General features: G+C 39.3%; 1 protein-coding gene across 7 annotated transcripts in view; it reads left to right on the top strand.

Annotated features, from left to right (window-relative positions):
- Positions 1-21,374, top strand: part of Spata5 (spermatogenesis associated 5) — a 209,416-nt gene that overhangs the window by 83,950 nt on the left and 104,092 nt on the right. For 3 of the 7 annotated variants that reach the window (XM_008849226.3, XM_029554141.1, XM_008849225.3), the window contains exon 14: positions 14,120-14,246. The exons of the other annotated variants lie outside the window; for them this stretch is intronic. In XM_008849226.3, coding sequence (XP_008847448.1) covers positions 14,120-14,246 — 127 coding nt within the window. The remainder of the gene's footprint in view (positions 1-14,119; positions 14,247-21,374) is intronic. 7 annotated transcript variants of the gene reach the window in all.

The raw sequence follows: 21,374 nt of genomic DNA, 5'->3' as shown, positions 1-21,374 counted from the left end.
GGAGGCCATAAGTGTTGAATGTCCCCTAAGCTGGAGTTCCAGGTAGTATGAGCTGCTAGGCATGAGTGTTGGGAACCAAAATGGGGTCCTTTGCAAGCACAGTACATATGTACTTTTAACCTCTGGGCCATCTTCAGCCCAAGCACCTTGCTTCTTAGGCTGGTGAGAAAGCCAAAAAAAGAAAGAAAAAGAAAGGCTGTAAATCATGAGTAGTATTAACTAGTTTTGGAGAAGTCTTCACATTACTTTTCTTCCCAGAAGGCCATTCTATTCTACTTACACAAAAATTGTATTTCAGGCAGAACACCTCAATCAATCTTAATCATCTTTACGCTCCCTTCCCAACTGGCACCCTCCCCACCAGAATTCCTATATTCTGTCATTGTCTTAAGGCCTATCGTGTCAAGTTAGTGTCCTCAGACGTCTCGCAGTGCAAGTTCATCTATTGAGGTCTAGTCAGCCTATCTATACAGTCTCTCGCTTTAGAAAGATCAGCTCTTCCTCACCCAGGAGTAATCAGTTGCCAATATTTCTTCAGCTATGATTGGGGTCAGCTGTCCATTTCCCTAGTTCTATGCTGGGTTTTTGTCTGCTTGAGTTTTCATGGGTCCTGTGCATACTGACACCATTGCTGTAGGTTCATATGAGCAGGGTCCCAGGAGCTTGAAGAACCTCTTCCTTGGCTATTACAGTTGTCCTGCCCCCTCTTTCACCATGGTCCTTGAGCCCTGGGTGGGTATAGATTAATATAGGCATCCTATCCAAGGACCAGCATTCTGCAGACTCTAAGTCTCTACACTTTGGCCATTTGTGACTTTTTGTGTTTCTGGACTTTTGTTGCATGAGAGAGCTTCATTAATGAGAATTGAGATACTCATCATTGTCTTCTTTACCCCTTGTTCTAAGTTCCATGAGCCTTAGGTGTAGAGGTTGCATTGTAGATGTGCCACTTAGACTTGGGAAATTCACAATGTCTGTGTGTGTATTAGTCAGGGTTCTCCAAAGAAACAGAACTGGTAGAATGAATATATATGTATAGAGATTTATCAGGTTAGCTCACAGGATAGAGTCCAAGTAATCCAACAATGGCTGCACCACACTGGAGAGGCTGAGAATCCGTAGTCACTCAGTCCACAAGGCTGGATGTCTCAGTAGTCCCAATCTGGTGCTGAAGGTCTGACGAATTCCAAAATACAGCTAGTCTTCAGTCTACAGCAGCAAGACGAACTCACCAGCGAGAGAGAAGGCAAGCAGCAAGAAGCCTGGCATTCTCTTCTGCCTTGACCTTTTATACCGGCTGCCATCAGAAGGTAACACCCACATTTAGGGCGTGTCTTCCAGCTTTGGATGACTCAATCAAGATCTCTTTCATTTCAGTTAATCCCAGATCCAATCAAGTTGACACCCAGGATTAGCCATCACAGTGTGTGACCAGTTGTAGTCCTCTGTAATAGTCTCGTCTGGTGCAAAAGAAACTTCTTTGATGAATGGTGACTGGGATATTTATCTGAAAATATAAGGATGCATATTTTGCACATAGTAAGAAATTAACACTACTCTAGGGATGTGGCAGTTTCGAGGTTTTCTATAAGATCTGTGACCTTTCCAGCCATGTATATTTGGCAGTGTTTACAGCATCACAAGTGAGTTTCCTCCCATTGAGTGGGCTTTTAGTCCAAGTAGGTAGCTGTTGATTGACCCCCAGATAAAAGTGCACTACTGCACCAATATTGTATGCTGTGCAGGTCATTGATGTGGTTATTTGGTCTTGAATCTGGTGTTGGACCATTGATTGATGTTCTTCCAAAGCTATGAGAGCTTGCCGTCAGGGGAAGTGGCTTCCAGGTCAGTTTCAGCTCCATTGCTCCAAATCCTGTGTCTGAAGTATGTTCTGTCTTCAGCAGTGGGGTCTTACCTTCGAGTTCTGGGAGGCAATCAAGGGCTATTGCAATAGCCTGTATATTTTTGGGTGTTTCTTAGACTACCCTGGCCAACAACTCAAAGGAAAGATTCTCCTGTCTAGTGCTGTTTCTTGTTATTTAGCCTTTAGCTATACACATGGACTCATTTAGAGATATTGTTTGTGTAATTTATCATTAGATTGTTGAAGTAATATGATTTCTTCTGGGTTTTTGTTTGTTTGTTTGTTTGTTTTGTTTTGGTTTTTTACACTAGCTGGGCATTATTTCTCTTTCCTCTGTCTCTCCCTGTCTAACTCTTGCACCATTTAAAGTGTCTCCTTTTTCCCCATTTCTTCCTTGATAATACCAATCTCCTATGTCCAACCTCTCTTAAGTGCCTTCTTTCCCTTTATCCCTGAAGTTCCTTGTATAACTCATCTTCTCCCTTCCCATTTAAATACACCCATTTTACACATTTCTCCCTTAGTAACACCTGTCTCCTGCTATTCTCTCTCAGGTTCCTTCTTTCCATTTACCTCCCTGATTCCTTTTCATTTTCCTGGTTCCTGCAGTTGGATCAGGATACATACATAGAAGGATTTGGTGCTAGAATCCACATATGAGAGAGAACATATGTCATTTTTTTTCTTTCTGAGTCTGTGTTACTTCACTTAGTATAACAATTTCTAGTTCCATCCATTTACCTGCAAATTTCATGATTTTATCTCTACCACTGGGTAGAACTCCATTGTGTGAATGTACCATATTTTCATTATCCACTCGTCAGTTGGGAGACATTTAGGTTGCTTCCAACTCTTAACTATTGTGAAAAGAGCAGCAACAAACATGGATGTACAAGTATCTCTGCAATGGGTTGAGTCCTTTGGGTATATGCCAAAGAATGGTATAACCAAGTCAAACGGTAGGTTAATTTTTAGATATTTTAAAAGTTTGCCAAACTGCTTTTCATAGGGGTTGCACGAGTTTGCAATCCCACCAGCAGTGAGTGAACGTTCCTCTTTCCCCACATCCTCTCCAGCATTTGATATCATTTATTCTCTTGATCTTAGCCAGTCTGATTGGGGTAAGATAAAAATCTTAAAGTGGTTTTAATTTGCATTTCCCTAATTACAAATGATGAACACTTTCTAAAATGTTTCTTAGCCACCTTTATTTCTTCTGAGAAGTCTCTGTTTAGATCCTTAGCCCATCTTTTCATGGGGTCACTTGCTTTCTTGATTCTTTGTTTTCTGAGTTATTTGTATATTCTGGTTGTTAAACCTCTGTCAGATGTGTCACTAGTGAATATTTTCTCCTACCCTGTGGGTTTTCTTTTCACTTCCTTCATTATTTCTTTTGCTGTACAGATGCTTTTTAGTTTAATGAGGTCCTCCTTGTTGATTGTTGACTTTAAGTCTTGAGAAGTTGATGTGTGATTTGGAAAGTTCTTTCCTAAACCTGTTCTTATAGGTTATTGCCAGTGTTTTCTCTTATCAGTTTCAAAGTTTCAGGTTTCACAAGAGGTCTTTGATCCATTTGGAGTTGGCTTTTGTTGTTTTTGCTGTTATTTAATATTTCATTTGTTATTTTTATTTTGTGTATATGAGTGAGTGTATTACCTGAATGTATGTGAGTACACTGTGTCATGCAGTGCCGCAGAGGTCAGAAGAGGGCATCGGATTCCCTTGGTACAAGATTTAAGGACAGTTCATAGCCGCCTTGTGGGTGCTGGGAATCAAACCCAGGTCCTCTGCAAGAGTAGACAGTGCTCTTAACCACTGAGTCATCTCTCCAGCCTCTGGAATTGACTCTTGTGCAAGGTGAAAGACAAGGGTCTAGTTCCATTCTTCCACAGGTGGAGATCCAGTTTTGCCAGTACAGTTTGCTGTCTTTCCTCCAGTGAGTGTTCTTGACCCCTTTGTTGGATATCAGGTGGCTGAAATTGCATGTACTAATCTTTGGGTCTTCAGTTGTGTTCCATTGATATGGGTCTATTTTTGTGCCAGTACCTTGCTTTTTTTTTTTTTTTTAATAACTATAGCTCTTTAATACAGATTGAAATCTACTATAGTAATCCCCCCAGCATTGCTCTTTATGCTCAGGGTTGCTTTGTCTATCCAAGGTCTTTTATGCTTCCAAAAGAATATTTTTTTCTAATTCTGTGAAGAATGTCATGGAGATTTTGATTGGCATTGCATTGAATCTATGAATGGGTTTTGGTAGGATAATCATTTTCACAATATTAATTCTTTGAATCCATGAGCATGGGAGGTCCTTCCATCTTCTGGTGTCAAAGGTTTGAATTTTTCATTGTACAAATCTTTAATGTCTTGGTCAGGTTTATTCCAAGTTTGTTTTTTTTGTTTTTTTGTTTTTAATTTTTTTTTAATGAGGCTATTGTGAATGGGAGGGTGTCCTTGTACTGTTTTTTTTTTTTCTCCAATTTGTTGTTGGTATATAGAAAGGCTACTGATTAATTGTGTAACCTGTCACTTTACTGAAAGTATTAGTCATTTCTACGAGCTTTCTGGTGGAATTTTTGGCATCTCTTAGGTATAATAATATATCAGTTGCAAAAAGGGATGATTTGACCTCTTCTTTTTCCAGTTTGTACTTCTTTAATTTCCTTCTCTTGTCTTACTGCTCTAGAAAGAGTTTCAAGCACTATATTTAAAGGAGTGAAGATAATGGACAGCCTTGTCTGGTTCCTGGTTTTAATGTGAATGCTTCCAATTTTTCCCCATTTAGAATGATGTTTGTTGTATATAGCTTTAATTATGTGGAGGTACGTTCCCTCTAGTCCAGTTCCCTCTAGGACTTTGAACATAAATGCATGTTGAATTTTGTCAAAAGCCTTCTCTGCATCTATTGAGATGACCATGTGGGTTTTTTTCTTTTAGTCCATTTGTATGATTTATAACATTCATTGACTTAGATATATTGAACCATCCCTACATCTCTGGAATAAAGCCTCCTTGATCATGGTGGACAATCTTTTTGATGTGTATCTGTATGTGGTTTGCAAGTATTTTGCTGAGAATTTTTGCATGTATGTTCATTAAGGACATGGGTCTATAGTTTTTTTGGTTATATCTTTACCTGGTTTTGGCATTAGAGTAGAGGAATTTGGGAGTTCTCCCTCTGTTTCTATCTTTTTTAATAATTTAAGTAGTATTGGATATAAATGTTCTTTAAGTGTCTGGTGAATCTATCTGGGCCTGGACTTTTTTAGTCAGGAGATTTTATATTAGTTTCAATTTCCTTTATGTTATGCATCTGTTTAGGCTGTTGATATCGTCTTGGTTTAGCTTTGGTGACTCCCATGAATTTAGATATACATCCATTTCTTTTAGGTTTTCAGATTTAATAGTGTATAGGTTTTTATAGTATTCCCTAAAATGTTCTGGATCTTTTTGTTGTTTGTTATGATGTTTCTCCTTTCTTTTGGTTAATTGGGGTAAGGCTCTATCTATCTTGTTTACCTTTTCAGGGAACCAGCTCTTGGAGTCATTGGTTGTTTTTATTGTTTTTTTTTTGTTGTTTGTTTGTTTGTTTCTATTTTATTAATTTCTGCTCTGATTTTGTTATTTCTTCTTGTTTGCTGGATTTGTGTTCCATTTGTTGTTGCCTTTCAAGAGTCTTGTGTTGCAATGTTAAGCTGTTTATTTGTGTTTTGATTTTTAAATGTAAGCTTTTAGAGCTACAAACTTCCTTCTTAGGACTGTTCCTAAAATGTCCCAGAGGTTTTGTTGTGTTGCATTTTCCTTTTCGTTTAATTGGTCTAGGTTTCAGGTTCTTCCTTTTGATTTTACATTGGAGGGACCAGATGGCTCTACTCCAGCTACTCAGGTGTTCTAGCAGAGGCCAAGTCAGGCAAGAATCAGATGCTCTCAGACTTCCTCCTAAGGTCTAGGTGCCTTTAGCCAGCAAATACAGCCAATTCGGGAAGCTTTTTATGCAGAGGCTGGATTCAGTTGATCTCAGGCAGTCTGCCAGTCTGGGCCCCTACCAAAGGGCAGGGAAGCCTAGCTCTGCAGCAGTGGGAAGACCTGAAGATGGTCCCCAGTAGGGGAATGAGCATGGCAAGATTTAGAGATCTCTTGAACACAGGGAGCTAAGAGGGTAGACCAGAGATTTGGGGTGCTAAGAGCAAAAGGAGCCTGTGCCCAAGGCTAGAAAGAGAACAGGATGTGTAGTCTGGGAGATTGGAGTTGTTTAAGCTGTAGAGGATCTAGGTATTGTGGATGGGTTCAGATTTACCAGGGAAGAAGGCTGGTCTGGGGAATTCAAGTCAAGTTGGGGGTGGGGACAGCCTGTGAAAGCTGTACAAAAGTAGGCTGAAAAATTGAGCTGGTCTGAGTGCAGGGGATTAGGATGCAGTGGTCAGGTCCAAACTAAGAGGGTAGTATAGAGATCTGGAGTGCTGAGAGCAAAAGTGGACCTGTGCCCCAGGTCAGAAGGAGAACTGAAAGTGTGGTCCAGGAGATTGGAGTTGCTCAGGCTGTGGGGAAGTCAAGGCCCAATGGCTACTTAAAAGTCTTCCTCTTCTTCTTCCTCCTCCTCCTCCTCCTCCACCTATTCCTTCTCCCTCCTCCTCTCCTCCTCCTCTCTTCTCCTCTCTTCCTCCTCCACCTCTTCTTCCTCCTCTTCCTCCTCCTCTTCTCTTAGCTCCAAATTTTGTGTGCCATAACCAGTCTTACAATCTTACAGACCAATATTGGTTAAAATTTTCTCCCAGTCCTTCCAAGTATCCAAATAGTTCATTTGAAGAACACATTAATCCCTCCCCATCCAAAAAAAGAAACAAAATAGTGTGAGAACTTTTGCTTTAAATTCAAGAAACCTTAGGAATAGGTTTGTTTTATTTTTTTTTCCAGTTTTCCTTTATGAAGCATGTTTGCATTTGAGTACACTGTTTAAAATTCTTGAGAGGGTATCCCTGTAGCCCCAGGTGGTCTTGAAACTTACTATGTAGTCCAGGCTGGCCCCAGTCTCACAGAGATCTCCCCTCCTTCTGTCTCTTGAGTGTTAGGATTAAAGTGCACTATCATGCCAGTGAATGGTTTATTATTTTTGTTTTTTAATATTTTATTTATTTTTATTTTATGTGTATATTTCTTGCATGTATGTAAGTACCCCTGTGTCGTGCTGAAGAGGGTGTTGCATCCCCTGGAACTGGAGTTACAAATAATAGCATCCATGTGGGTGCTGGGACTCCAACCCAGGTCCTCTGAAAGAACAGTCAGTGCTCTTAAACCACTGAGCCATCTCTCCAGCCCTGAGTGCTTTAATTTTTTAAAATCACTTTTACATTGCAAAAATCTCTGAATAGAATAGCATATCATTATTTGGAAATTTTAGCTTTACAAAATAAATCATTCCTTGAGGAATCCCACAAGGAGCCAAGCTATTACTACATTTGAGCATCAATTAAACAGTTAAGACTGAAGCGTAAGGCACTCTGCAGGTATGTGACAGTAGTCTGCTGAAACTTCGTGTAGAAACGGTAGTGTATTTAGTACAAGCTGATTGGTAGTGCCATGCCTTGTTGTTATCAGGGACATCAGAGGAGCAATTGTCAGTGTGAAATTGGTGGTTTTCATAGTAAAATTAAGGAGATTTGATGCTTTCCAGCATTTTGTAAAGAAGGCTCTGCAAGGGACTTGAAAAAAGGGACTTGTTTGTATATACCTCAACCTGTGTTATTTCTAGCGTTCTCAAAGTCTTACATAACATTCATGCTGTTGCAGCTGCCTTTTATTCCTCCTCTTACTCTTCCTCCTTTCCCTTCTCCTTCTTCACCCTTCTCCCCTCCTCCTCCCTCTCTGTTCTAGTTTGCCTTCTTCTAAACTGTGATAAACACTCTGACCAAAAACAACTTAGGGAGGAAAGGATTTCTTGCATTTTACACTTCCAAGTGACAGTCCGTCTTTGAGGGAAGCCAAGCAGGAACTTAGCAGAAAACCTTTGGAAGCAGGAACTGAAACATGGACCAGGGAGGAAAGCTGCTTACTGTCTTGTTCCTCCTGCATGTGCTCAGGCCTCTCTCGAGTTCTCTTTCTTTCTCTCTCTCCCTTCCTCCCTCCTTCCCTCCCTCGCTCCGTCTCTTCTCTCCCTCTCTCCCTCCCTCTCCTCTCCCTCTCTGCCTCCTTTCCCTCTCTTGCCCTCCCTTTCCTCTTCCCCCTCTCTCTTCCCTCTTCCTCCCCTCCTTTTGGTTTTGGTTTGAGACAGACTCTTGTTACGATGTACCTCTGGAACTTGGCTCACAGACATGGCCACAGGCCAATCCAACAGAGAAAATTTCCCAATTGAGGCTCTCTCTGCTCAAGAATGCCAAGTTGAAACAGAGGTCAACCTTGACATCCTCCCCTTCATCTTCTCCCCGCTCCTCTGGTGTGTGTGTGCGTGCGTGCGTGCGTGCGTGCGTGCATATGTGTGTGTGTGTGTGTGTGTGTGTGTGTGTGTGTGTGTGTGTGTGTGTGTGTGGTACATTCGCACTAAAAATGAAACCCAAGGTCTTTGAGCATATTAGAGATGTTCTCTTCTGCTGGGCTACATCTGCAGCCCACATTCATTTTTTTAGTAAATATTTATGTGCCAGACACCATTTCAATTTATTAAGATAACTTTAAAAGATTCTAGGTATTTGTGTTAACTCAATGATAATACTTATAATGGCAGTCCCCATAACAATTTTTGATTTTTTAGTTTTTTGGGGTTTTTTGAGACAGGATATCCCAGCTGACCTGGAACTTGCTATGTAGACCGGACTGGCCTTAAACTCTCAGAGATCCACCTGCCTCTGCCTGCTTATAACAGTTTATTGATACTTCTTTTGTACTAAGTGCTGTGCTAGATCCCATCTAGGTTGTATTTAATTTTAAAGATTAATTAGTCCAGTTGGACTGCTTTAACAGATTACCAAAATCTGTGTTCTACTTTTTAGTAATAAACTAAGTTAAAAATATTTTTTTTTTATTTTTGATTCTGGAGGCTAGGAAGGTATAGGTCAAAGTGCTAGCATCTTTGGATTCTGGTACAGTCCCATTTTGTGTCTCAGAAAGGCAGTTTATACAAAGCTGCAATCATGCAGAGCACTATATCTTACACAGGCCTAGACTTGACAAGAACAACTTGCTGTACACCTGCAATTTCTAGATGTCTTTCTAATTTTGTTAGAATAGAGCTGAGCGTTAATCATTATCTGTCAGCACAGTTTGCCAAGCAGGTCCTAATCTAGAATGTGCTAAGCTAGAATGTGTTACTCTTGATGGTCCCAAACAGTTTTTGTTTTCATTTAATTTTGGTCATTATTTCTTAATTATATTTCTTAGTTTAGTTAATTATTTCCTTTCAACCTTAGTAGATTTTGTTTTCCTTTAGAATCCTTATTTAAAAGGAGACTACAGTAGATTCTTTAACTTTAGTTTGTGTTTGGTTACAAACACTTCTTTACTATTAGGTATGCTTTAAGACATAAAAAAGTGCAGGCTCTGTAGTAAAGGTGAACATTTATAATTTTCCTCTTTGAAAAGAGTTGAATCTTGAAGGAGTTACTCAGCCTCTTTGAGCCTCAACTTTATGTATTTTGTTGGTTTGGTTGTATAGGGTTTGATGGGGCTTATTCTGGGTTGGTTTTTTGTTGTTTTTTTTCAGTCTGGGTTTTTTTTTTTAATGTTATTTATTCCAATTTTATATCTGTATAAGTGTTTTGCCTGCATGTCTATAAATACATCCAAGTTGTGCAGTGCTTGCGGAGACTAGAAGAGGGTATTGAATCCCTTAGAAATGGAGTTATGAATGGTTATTAACTGCCATGTGGGTGTTGGAACTGAACTCAGTTCCTCTTCAAGAGCAGTCAGTGCTGTTAACCACTGACTCATCTCTCCAGCCCCCTGCCCCCTTTTTTAAAGACAGTTTTGTATATAGCCCTGGATGGCCTGAACTCTATGTAGACCAGACAAGCCTTAAACTTGTGGCATTCCTCCTGACTCTTGCCTTCCAGTTGTTGGGATTCCAGGTATTAGCCACCATACCTGGCTATAGATTTTTTTAGTTTTTAATTTTGTTTTTTCTCCTTCAAGTGATTATCTTAACTTCATAGCACTGTTACTGGGATTAGTGAATTAATATTTGAGATTAAATATGTCTCCTTTTGCTAATAAAGATGGTTTTTCACTTAAGATGTCCTGAGAAACCCATTTTAAGTTAAATATTGTAAGTCAATACTGAATATAATATCTTTAGTATATCCTACTTTAAATATGCTCATGACTTTTACATTAGACTGAGTTGTACAACTGGAGTCCCAGGACTCAGGTTCTGGCAGGAGGATTTTGAGTTCAGGGTCAGCTTATGCTATATAACAAGATCCTGTCTCAAAACAAAATGAAAAAATAGCAGAAAAGAGAAAATTACATTAAACTACAGTTCAGCAGGTATGTCAGAAAAAGCCTGCTGGGCACAGTGGCACACACCTTTATCCCAGCACTCTGATAGCAGAGGCAGGCTGATCTTTGTGAGTTCAAGGTCAGCATGGCCTGTATAGTGAGTTTCAGGCCAGCTGGGGCTACAGGGAGACCTTGTCTCAAAAAGACCATAAAGGAAAAGAAAATGCCTGTTTATAATAAATCGTTGAATATCTTACGTACATTTTGATTCCCTCGTTCAAGAATCCCATGAGGTGAGATACAGTATATCACAATTATCAGTTGTTTACTCTTATTATGGAATGGTAGAACCTGACAAGTCCAAGGTGAATATGTGGTTCCTCACTGTCCTCCTTTGGTTCTACCCAGCCAAACCAGGAAAACATTAAACTGAGGCCAGAGAGGCTGAGTAACTTTTCCAAGATCCAACCAACAAATATAAGAGAATTTAAAGGAGCATTTACTTGACTCTGGAGCAGCTTATGCACTTTTCATCATACTTAAAAACAATTTTTATTACATTTGTTTATTCATTTATTTAGGTACTAGCACGTCAGTGCACCAGTGGGTGTCAGAGGATACCTAGGAGTTGGTTCTCTCCTTTCATTGTGTGGGTTCCAGGTTGTCAGGCTTAGCAACAAGTACCTTTGCCAGTAGGCCGTCTCACTGACCCTAGTCGTCTGTCAAAATGAATTAGTATGAATTAACAACTGTCTATGCTGAAATGTTGCACTTAGGTTAACTCCTCTTCCCGAAGGTTTGACAGCTGATTATCTTGGTAGTTGCACATTTACATAGGGTTCTATGTGTCCCTGTACTGAATTCCCAAAGTTGTGTTTTCTGATTGCCTTTCCTCACATAGTAGTATATATTTACCTTTCTTTACAATCTTTTCCTCAAAAAAGCACAGCAAGTATTTCCTAATTCATTCTGGAAATCACATTTATTCTAATACCAAACCAGTAAAAAGATATTACAAGAAAACTAAGGACCTCCTGCTAGGTATGTCATATGACTTTAATTCCAGCACTCAGGAAGCAGAGTTCAATTCCAGCTTGGTGTACACAGGGAGTTCCAGGTCATCTGGGGCTACAGGGAAACCCTGTCTCAAAAACAAACAAACAAACAAAAAAATCACCACCACCTCAACAACAACAAAAAAACCTCAGGACCAGTATCTCTCCTAAATGTAAGTGTACTAGTCTTTAAAAAAATCTATTAAATCTAACAATATATAAAAAGAATTCTACTTCAAAAAATCAAATGGGATTTATCCAAGGTATACAAGGCTTGCTCAACATTTGAAAATCAATTAATAGAATCCGTCATTTCACCAAGCTAAGGGAAAGTTACATGATCATATCAGTAAACACATACAAAGCATTTGACAGCACCCAACACACATTCATGATAAAAGCTTACAGCAAAGAAGGAATGTTGAACCTGGTAGAGCTCGTCAACTAGAACCTTGCAGTTGGCATGATATTTAATAGTGAGAAACTAGAGAGGCTGTTTGGAGGGGCTGTGGATGTGACTTGTTTATATAGCTTTTAGAGTTTTTCTAATGTAAATCTTGGATATATTTTGTTAAATTTATAACTAAATATTTTAGTTTGGGGAGGTACTAATAAAGATGCAGTATTTTAAATTGGAAATGTTACTCTTTCGTTGCTGGTGAAATAGTAAAGTGTTGATTTTACATGTAGACCTTGTATCCTACAACCTTTTTATAGTTAATAGTTGTAGGTTTATTATTGATTCTTTCATATATCTTACATAATCATATCATCTGCAACCTTTAACCTGAACCTTTATACTTTGGATAAATTCACTTTGCTTTTTGTATATAATACTTTGTATATTCTTTGATTTGATTTGGTAAGATTTTATTGATGACTATAGCACTTAAGTTTAGGAGATACTGCTGGTCTTAGTTTTCTTATACTGTTTTCTTTCTGGCTTGGTATTAGTATAATTGTGATTTCACAGAATGAATTAGGAAGTACTTGTGGCTTCTCTCTTTAGGAAACGATTGGAGAGAATTGTATTTTCTACTTATATGTTTGATCAAATTTACCACTAAACTTTTCAGCCTGATGATTTTGTTTAGAAGGTTATTAATTGAATCAATGTCTTTAATAGATATAGAATAGTCATTCTGTCTACTTCATTTTGTCAAGTGTGTTTTGGCGTATTAAGGATTTGACCCATTTCATCTAAGTTATCAAATTTGTGTATTTTTATTCTTGTTGCTGTCCATAGGATCCCGTTTGATGTCTCTTCTTTTGTGTCTTTTTTTCTTATAGAAATTTATTGATTTTATTAATCTTTTGAACCATTTGGATTTCATTGACTTATATTCTTGATTTGTTTTTAATTTTACTGATTTCTTTAGTTTTTTTATTCTCTTTTGAATATGTAGTCTGATAATTATAAACTCTTAGAGCACTTGCTAATGTTGCTATTTGAATGTTAAAGTCAGGGAAATGTCATATTGTGCAGAATTTCTTGAAGGATATAGAATGTTTAAATGGTCAAAGTTTACGTTTTTTAGGTGGAGTTAGATAACAGATCTGGGTACCTGAAGGTTAGCTACCCTATAGGGTTTAGTGCTCATGGGCTTGTCACATACTCCATGGTTCCAGAGAGTATAAATGCTGCAAAGGGCCATTTGAAATAAAAACTTGGCATCAAAATTTATGTAAAATACTTTATGTATACTGCACCGTATATTGATTTCTGAGTGCTGTCATTAGCTGTATTATACATTGGTTATCCGTAGGTGCCATTGCTTTGTCACAAGTGCTATAGATGTCCTGTGATATATAAAAATCCCCTGTCCTTTTATCTCATGTGTGTCATTGGATTTATATGTTAGTTTACTCATAATGTCTTTTAATTATTCACACAGATTAGATAATTCACAGTTATGAGCAGATCTTAAGAAACGCACATGAATACTAATGAGAATTGTTATCTGGCGATCTTGATAGTGTGCTAGCAGTAGGGCTTGATGAGTTTCTTTAAGATCAGTATTCAGGGTGCATGTGTGTGCATGTATGTATGCACACATCCAAAGGAAATGAGATTTAGTGTGTGTTGTCCTGACTTTGTAGACTTGGTACATAAACAAACTAAAGGAAAGAAATCACATTCTTTCTTTGCCTGTTTGGCCAGAAATGAGGATTATGGTGACTACCTGCCTGATGGTTTGTTTTTAAAATACTGTGATGCACGCCTTTGATCCCAGAGCTTGGGAGGCAGAGGCAGGCAGATCTCTGTGAGTTCAAAGCCAGCCTGGTCTACATAGTGAATTCCAGGACAGCTGGGGCTACAAGGGAGACCCTGTCTCAAAAAGACCAAAAAAAAAAAAATACTGTTAACATTTCCATGTATCAACACAAATCAGCAAGATCCCAATTGCTGTGAATGTGTTAAATTTTTCTTATCCTGTGACCTAACCTTCATGCAAGGAATGTGTGCATATTGAACTGCATGTTTTCACTGCCTACTCCTGTCATGCTAGATGTAAGTTTTGATGAAATTACAGAATTCTTGGTGCATTTGATGAACTAACTGAAGTAATCTTGTATCTTGATTCTCAGTTTCGATATTCATTTGTCACTTACCATTGTGGTATTAGAGAGAAAGGAAATTATTACTAATGAATTTTCAAACATTTTCAAGCAGATAAAATTTTTCTTATGGAATAAAGAACATTTTAAAATAGTAATGTAGTATTAAGGGATTGATAAGAAAGTTTCTAAAACTGTATCTTCAAAATGTCAGTTCTTCAGGTGCTGGCAATGTGGCAGACAGAGTTTTAGCTCAGCTGTTAACAGAAATGGATGGGATTGAGCAGCTAAAGGATGTGACAGTTTTGGCAGCTACTAATCGCCCAGATAAAATAGACAAGGTAAGAAAGAAGGTTGTTTGAGTGTTATAAAATCAAGAAACAAATCATTTAGTTTTTGTCATCTTTTTATCAATTTATTTTTGTAAATCACTCTTTAGTTTTCCATTAGAAGTTATTGGAGGATGTATAAACAGTTCTATTCTGGTTATGCTGCAGATTTATTTCTTGTTAGGTAACAGGGGACAATAGAAACCCAGCATTCTTTGTGAACCAGTCCCCCCAAATTCAGGAAAGTTGCATTTTCACTGATGCTAAGGGCTCTGGAAAGATGCTATCCTAGGTTCAGCTCTCTGGGGAAGCCGGAATCAATTAATTCAAGTACTGAAGGACATCTTTTTTGAATGAGGATCAATAGGAGCTGGGTTACTATAGCTAGCCCCTTTCAATCTCAGGGTGTTGCACTCCTTTTCTTGCGAATTACGAAAGAGAAGTGGTTCAAGGCCACCCAGGGAACTGTCCCTCCAAGGGATCTTAAACTGAAGGAAATAAAGTGGAAAAAGAAAACTTTGAAGGGTTTCTTTTCTTGCTTATGGTTCAGTATTAAAGAAGCTACTTTGTACCTCTCTTGCATCTTTAGTTCAATTAGGTGTTTGGCTATGCAGTAATAACTCTTTGGTCAATACAGGTAAGAGAACTTATTTTTCTTTGCTGTTGCTGTATTTTATTGCAAGCTGAGTTCTTAACATTTATAGGATCTGGGTCAGTACTAAATATCTCAGGTTTGTACAAAAGGTAGGACTGTATTTTAACAAGGAGATTAGAAAGTGCTGATGGAGCCCTTAAAAATCACCTCATTACCTCATACAGATAATGGTTCTGAATCCAGAAAAGCTTTCTTTCTGGTAGGAATGTGTGCGCTTTTTGGGTTATCCCCTTTATTGATGAACTTTCAAGTTTCTGGGGTTTCTTTTTTTCAAAATCAACTCTCATGCTAGACTTCTTTGGTTTTCTGATGTTGGATGCCTTCAATGTTAGCTCTGTTTCTTGAAGTAAGATTTAGGGCATTCATTTAAACTTGTCTGTGCTCTTCTGACTGAAGCTAAATGACTTAGAGTTTCTTGTAACTGCCACAGAGCAGCGTTACTGTCCTGTTTATCTATGTATTTACCTTCATGTCTGTAGGTCAGTCATTATATAGGCTTAGAATGACTGTGGGTGGATTCTTCAGTCTAACTGAAGACTGGTTGGCTTGCATTCTCATCAGGAGATGGTTGTGGCAGAAGTCCAACCTTAAAGGAAAAAAACTGAATTTTTCCCACAGGCTATCAACTAGCAGCCATCACTTGCTGCACACTAATTTCATTCCTCGCCACTCAGCTGTCTTCACCTGCAATGACAAGCAAGCAGCTCCATCATATTGATTGTATCCCTGTCATACTTAAACCCCACCCCATCCCACCCCAGGAATTGGCCAGTTCCTTTTAAAGGTTCATCTGCTCAGGATTGCTCAGGATCAGGTCAGGCCCATCAACAACAACAAAAAACTATACTTTAAAGTCAAGTAATTCAGACCCAGATTACATGCTGAAAGTATTTCATGGTAATGCCTAGTTTAGCATTTTATTGAATACATGGAGCAAATATGTGTCTATAGAGTATTCATTTCAGAGTCTGCTTTCTGCAGTGTCCTCTAGATTTTCTCTCTTCCCTGAGTTCATCCTGGGCTCCAAGAAGTTGTTAGTTTCTGTGAGCAGCCTGTCTTCACTTTACACAGCTTTTTGAACCTCTTTGTTCTGCACAGTCTCGTCATCTTAGCCATAGCATTTCTTAGCCTTGCCTTTTGTAGACATGTCTTCCCAGCCAGTTCCAGCTAGTCAGAGTTGCACTGATACATACTTTGTCATTTAACTTGGAGAAATGACTCAGCAGTTAAGAGCACTGACTGCTCTTGCAGAGGACCTAACAACCATCTTTAACTCCAGTCCCAGGGAATCCAACACATTCTTCTGGTCTCTGGGCACTGCACACATGGATGTACTCACATACATGTGTTCAAAACAGTCATACACATAAAAATAATTTTTTAATGGAAAAGGCTGTGGTGGTTTGAATGAAAATGTCCCCCATAGGCTCCAAGTATTTGGTCATTTTGTCCCCAGATGATGGTGCTGTTTTGGGAGGTTTTACAAGGTGTGGCTATCCTGGAGGAAGCACGTCACTGTGGGTGGGCTTACAGAGTTCTTAAGCCTTGCCAGATCTCCAGTTTCTCTCGTTTCCTGTGCCTGTGTGATGATGTGAGACCTTCACTTCTGCTGCTCCTGCTCTAGCCACCTCCAGCCACCATACCTCCCGCCATGACAGACTGTAATTCCCCTGGAACCGTAAGCTCATATAAACTCTTCTTTCTATAAATTGCTTGGGTCAGTGTTTCTGTCACAGCGACAGAAAAGTGACTAATACAAAGGCTAAATCAGTTTAGCCTTTTAATCAATTTAAATTTCCCTTTTTAAAGTTAGAATTTTGCTGGGCACAGGCATCCTGTAATCCCAGCACTTGGGAGGTAAAACCAGGATGATTTGGAGTTCAAGGTCAGCCTGGAGCTACATGAGAGCTCATCTCAAAAACAGAAGAAAAGTAGAAAGAAAAAACCCACAAAATTATATTGTTTATATTAATTAAATTAATTCATTTTAATTAAAGAAATTAAAGATTAATTGAATTTATTATTTTCATGTTCCGTGTGTGTGTGTGTGTGTGTGTGTATGCATGGATACTCAGTGTAGTGAAATGCTGGTTGAGAATGTTTTGCTTACTTTTCCTCAGTGAAACCTAAAGTGAACCCCCAACTGATGAATTTCACAGTAAAGGTATATTCCAATGTAGTTCTTTCCAATACCTATTACAAAAACCCTTTGGAAATTTATGGTCATCCTGGAGAGTGGAAGTTCTTTTCTTTTTTCACTAATTTAGACTCCTAAGCTTGTGATAGTGACTTCCTTTCCTCTTAGGTAGCTTTAAGTTTGAAGAATATGAATATCATGGAAAAATTGCAGACTATAGGGAAATCTAAGTGGTTCTTACTTTGGGTTTTATGCTTTGAAGAATTATTTTTTTAATTTTTTAAAAAAATTAATAACCACATGATTAGAGGAAGCATTTCATTACAGCTTTAACATATTCAGTAACATACTCCAAAGCAAGGATACATCTCTTTCAAAAGTGGCTGAAAATTTTTAGGTTCACAGTTGAATTAATACAGTTATACAATATTGAACTCAGTATAAACCCTGTAAGAAGATCTCCATTTCATTTTAAAATATTCTGTTTCCTACATTTTTTTAAATATTTTTTTTAGAAGAAGCATATCACTATAGCTTTAATATGCTCAATAACAGTTTCCAGAGCAAAGATACAGCTCTTTCAGAAGTGGCTATAAAATTTTCAGGTTCGCCATTGAATTAATACAGTTACACAATATTAAACTCAGTGTAAGTCCTGTAAGACATAAAATTGAGTTTTTAACCTTTAAAAAAGATCTCCATTTCATTTTAAAATAAACTGTTTCTTATAGAAAGACTCATTGTTTTTGCTACTAACATTGAGATGTTGGTGCATGCATCTCTAATCGGTATGTATCTGATTATTTTTAGTCATAATTGGTTGCACTCGGATCCTTGCCACCTGTGTATATCTATAAAGTTCTTGGGTAGATTTCACTGGTAATGTTTATCACCTCTACTAATTAACGTCATGTAAACTTTTATGCTTCTTCCTCAAATATAATACATTTTTAAATTTGTTGATTTTTGTGTGTGTCTGTATATCATATAGAGCATCCCAAACCATCTTATTCCTCTATACCCCCACTTCCCAGATGGCACCCTCCCATAGCCTCCCTCCTCCCACTAGAGCCCTTATACACTGTTATCCCTGCTACTGTCCTCTGTGTTGTCAGCACCCCAGCCGTTCCCCACTACTTGTCCATCTGGTGAATCTAGTCAGCCTATCTAGAGGTCTTTGTTTTAGGAAGGTCAGCTGTTCGTCATCTAGCAGCAATCAGTTGTCAATATTCCTTTAGATAAGGTTGGGGTCTGCTGTTCATTTTTCTAGTTCTATGCTGGTTTACTATCTGGGAGTCCCTTGGGCCACCCTGGCTAACAACTCAAAAGAAGGTATCTCCTATCTAGCATTGTTGCTTGTTATGTAGCCTTTAGTCATACATATGGACTCTTAAAAAAAATTGGCCCCTTTAATCTTTGGTTATACTTTCCTTTTGGGTGTTTAAGACCATACAGTTGTTCCAGATAAACCAGTTTATTTTTACTTTTAAGGTCATTTGAGGATTTGCTCCTCAGGGTCACAGGGACTTGGGAGGAGCCCCCAGCTCCTTTCTTTTACCACTGCCTATATGAAGATAAGTCAAAGGTCCTGCTCAACCATGGCTGGCTTTGCTTGGAAGCATGGAGGAAATGTTTCTTCTGTGTTGACCCTCCTCTTTGTAGACTGGACACTGGTTCAAGTCCATCTCGTGGGGTCTCCTCGGCCTTCTTGATCAAGGGGACAGGTGACCCACCACAATTACAGGACATTTTGAGAGATGCTCATATTCCCCTGGAACTAGTCGACCTAGCAGGGCAAGGAGCAAAAAGTGTCCTTTATGTTTTCAGTAGGTAATGTTTAATTCACTTTTCAAATTTTCAAAATCTGGTTTAATTTTATGATAGATAAAACCATAAAATCATAGCAAAAAAAAGATAAATATATATATTATTTTTTGTGTGTATATTTCATACAGAACATCTCAAACAACCTTAATCATCTTTATACCCTCGTCCCCACAGGCACCTTCCTGTAGTGCCCCCCCCCCCAACTAGAGCCCATATATTCTGTCATCCCTGTTAAGGCCCACTGGGTTGTTGGTGTCCTCAGCAATTCTCCACTGCAAGTCCATCTACTGAGTCTAGTCAGCCCATCTAGATTCCCTTGTTTCAGGAGGATGAGCTCTTCATCTAGCAGCAGTCTGTTGCCAACATTTCCTTCAGAAAGATTGAGGTCTACTGCTCATTTTCTGAGTTATATGCTGGGTTATTGTCTGCCTAAGTTTGCATGGGACTTGTGTATACTGTCACCATTGCCGTGGAATCATATGAGCAGGTTCTCAGGAGCTTGTAGGACTCCGTTTCCATATGGTCATGCACATCCTCCCTGGCTTTTACAGTCTTTCTAACCCCTCTTCCCGGATGGTCCCTGAGCCTTGGGTGGGTGAAGTTTAATAAAGGGATCCTGTCCAAGGACCATCATTCAGCAGACTCTTGATCTCTACACTTTGGCCATTTGTGACCTTTTGTGTTCCTGGCCCACTCCTGCATGAGGGAGCTTCATTATTGAGAACTGAGAGATTAATTAGTATCCTCTTTATCCCTGTTCTATGTTCCATGAGCTTTAGGTGTAGAGGTTGCAGTGTAGATGTGTCACTTAGGCCTGAACAGTTCATAGGTAATGTGCATGTGTGACCAGTTGTTGTACTTAGTAATTTTCACTGACTGATGCAAAATGAGCTTCTTTGATGAGTGGTGGCTGGGATATTTGTCTGTAAATATAAGGATACATATTTTGCATATAGTAAGAAATCACATTAGTGATGTGACAGTCTTGGGGTCTTCTCTAAGATCAAGGGCCACTCCAGCCATGTGTATTAGGGTAGGTTTATAGTACCACAGTCGAGTTTCCTACTGTTTAGTGGTCTGTTGATTGCCCCCAAGAAAAAAGTTCCACTACTGCACCAGTGACGTATGCTGTGCTGGCCATTGATGTGGTTATTTGGTCTTGATACTGGTGTTGGATCATCCATTGATGTTTTCGGTACTTTAGCAGGGGCGTCATTTCCAACTAACAAAGCAATTGCAGTGACTTCTCACTAGGGCCTATATTCTCCCCTGCCACAGGGGGTTGGTCAGGTCTACAGTATCAGATATGTGTTCCACTCCTAGGAGCAGGCATTATATCCAACTGAAAATTTGATACTTGTACATACACTAGACATTCCACTATTTCACCAGCAGGAACATCTTGTTTGGTATGTTTTTAGTGTAACACGCAGGGTCTGCCATTGAGGAGAATTATAGGGGACTATTTTCTCTCCCAGTCATCTGTGTGTTGCCTTTTGGTACCATGAAAGCCATCCATCCAATGGCAGGGAGTTTCCAGCTTAGTTCAAGCTTGATTTCTCCCTTTCATGAACTCATATCATGCAGTATCTTCAGCAGTAGGGTTTTCTCATCCACTTCCAGTGTACAACCAACATTATTGGCAATGGCCTTTATTGTTTTGGGGACCTCTAGTATCCCTCAGGCCAACAGCTCACAGGGGGCAACCCACCTCTGACACTGGGCTTTTCTTTTAACATCGTATTGCTTCTGGAAGGGCTTTCCATATCATGCAGTATCTTCAGCAGTAGGGTTTTCTCATCCACTTCCAGTGTACAACCAACATTATTGGCAATGGCCTTTATTGTTTTGGGGACCTCTAGTATCCCTCAGGCCAACAGCTCACAGGGGGCAACCCACCTCTGACACTGGGCTTTTCTTTTAACATCGTATTGCTTCTGGAAGGGCTTTCTTCCATGTCGCGAGCCGGGACTCTGTCCAGCAGAGTCCAGGAAAGACGACACAGACACCAAGGTGAGGTTCAAGCTTCTGTTTCTTTTTCTTCCTTTATTCTCTCTTATAGTCTCTTCATTATCTCACCCACTAAGATGCTGCTCGTAATACCCTATTACACACTTCAGCTCTTTATATAGCGTTTCCAACAGCCCTCCCCCCAGCCGGGACCAATCAGGGCTCACATACGTGCAGTGGCCAGGCAGAGTGCAGCTTGTTAGCCACGTAGCAAGATCATCAGGCTGGCAGCACCTGTTTGGGCTCACCATACTTCAGAGTTGGAGTAAACAAGCGGGATTCATGAGCCTTGGCAATCAGCCAAGAGTTGAAGTAAACAGCACGAGGTTTGGCAGCCAGCCAGGGCGCCATCTTTGGCTGGCTCGGCTGTGCTTGCTTCCCACAGGTAGCTCCAGTCTCATGGTGACTTGGTGGCCCATTGTCAAATGTTCAGTTTCCACTAAAGCCCAATAGCAGGCTAAGAGCTGTCTCTCAAAGGGAGAATAGTTGTCCACAGACGAAGACAAAACCT

This window comes from Nannospalax galili, unplaced genomic scaffold (assembly GCF_000622305.1).
Source record: "Nannospalax galili isolate Female #2095 unplaced genomic scaffold, S.galili_v1.0 scaffold64, whole genome shotgun sequence".
Taxonomy (NCBI): domain Eukaryota; kingdom Metazoa; phylum Chordata; class Mammalia; order Rodentia; family Spalacidae; genus Nannospalax; species Nannospalax galili.
Note: the sequence above shows the minus strand (reverse complement) of the source record. Positions and strands in the feature narration are given on the sequence as shown.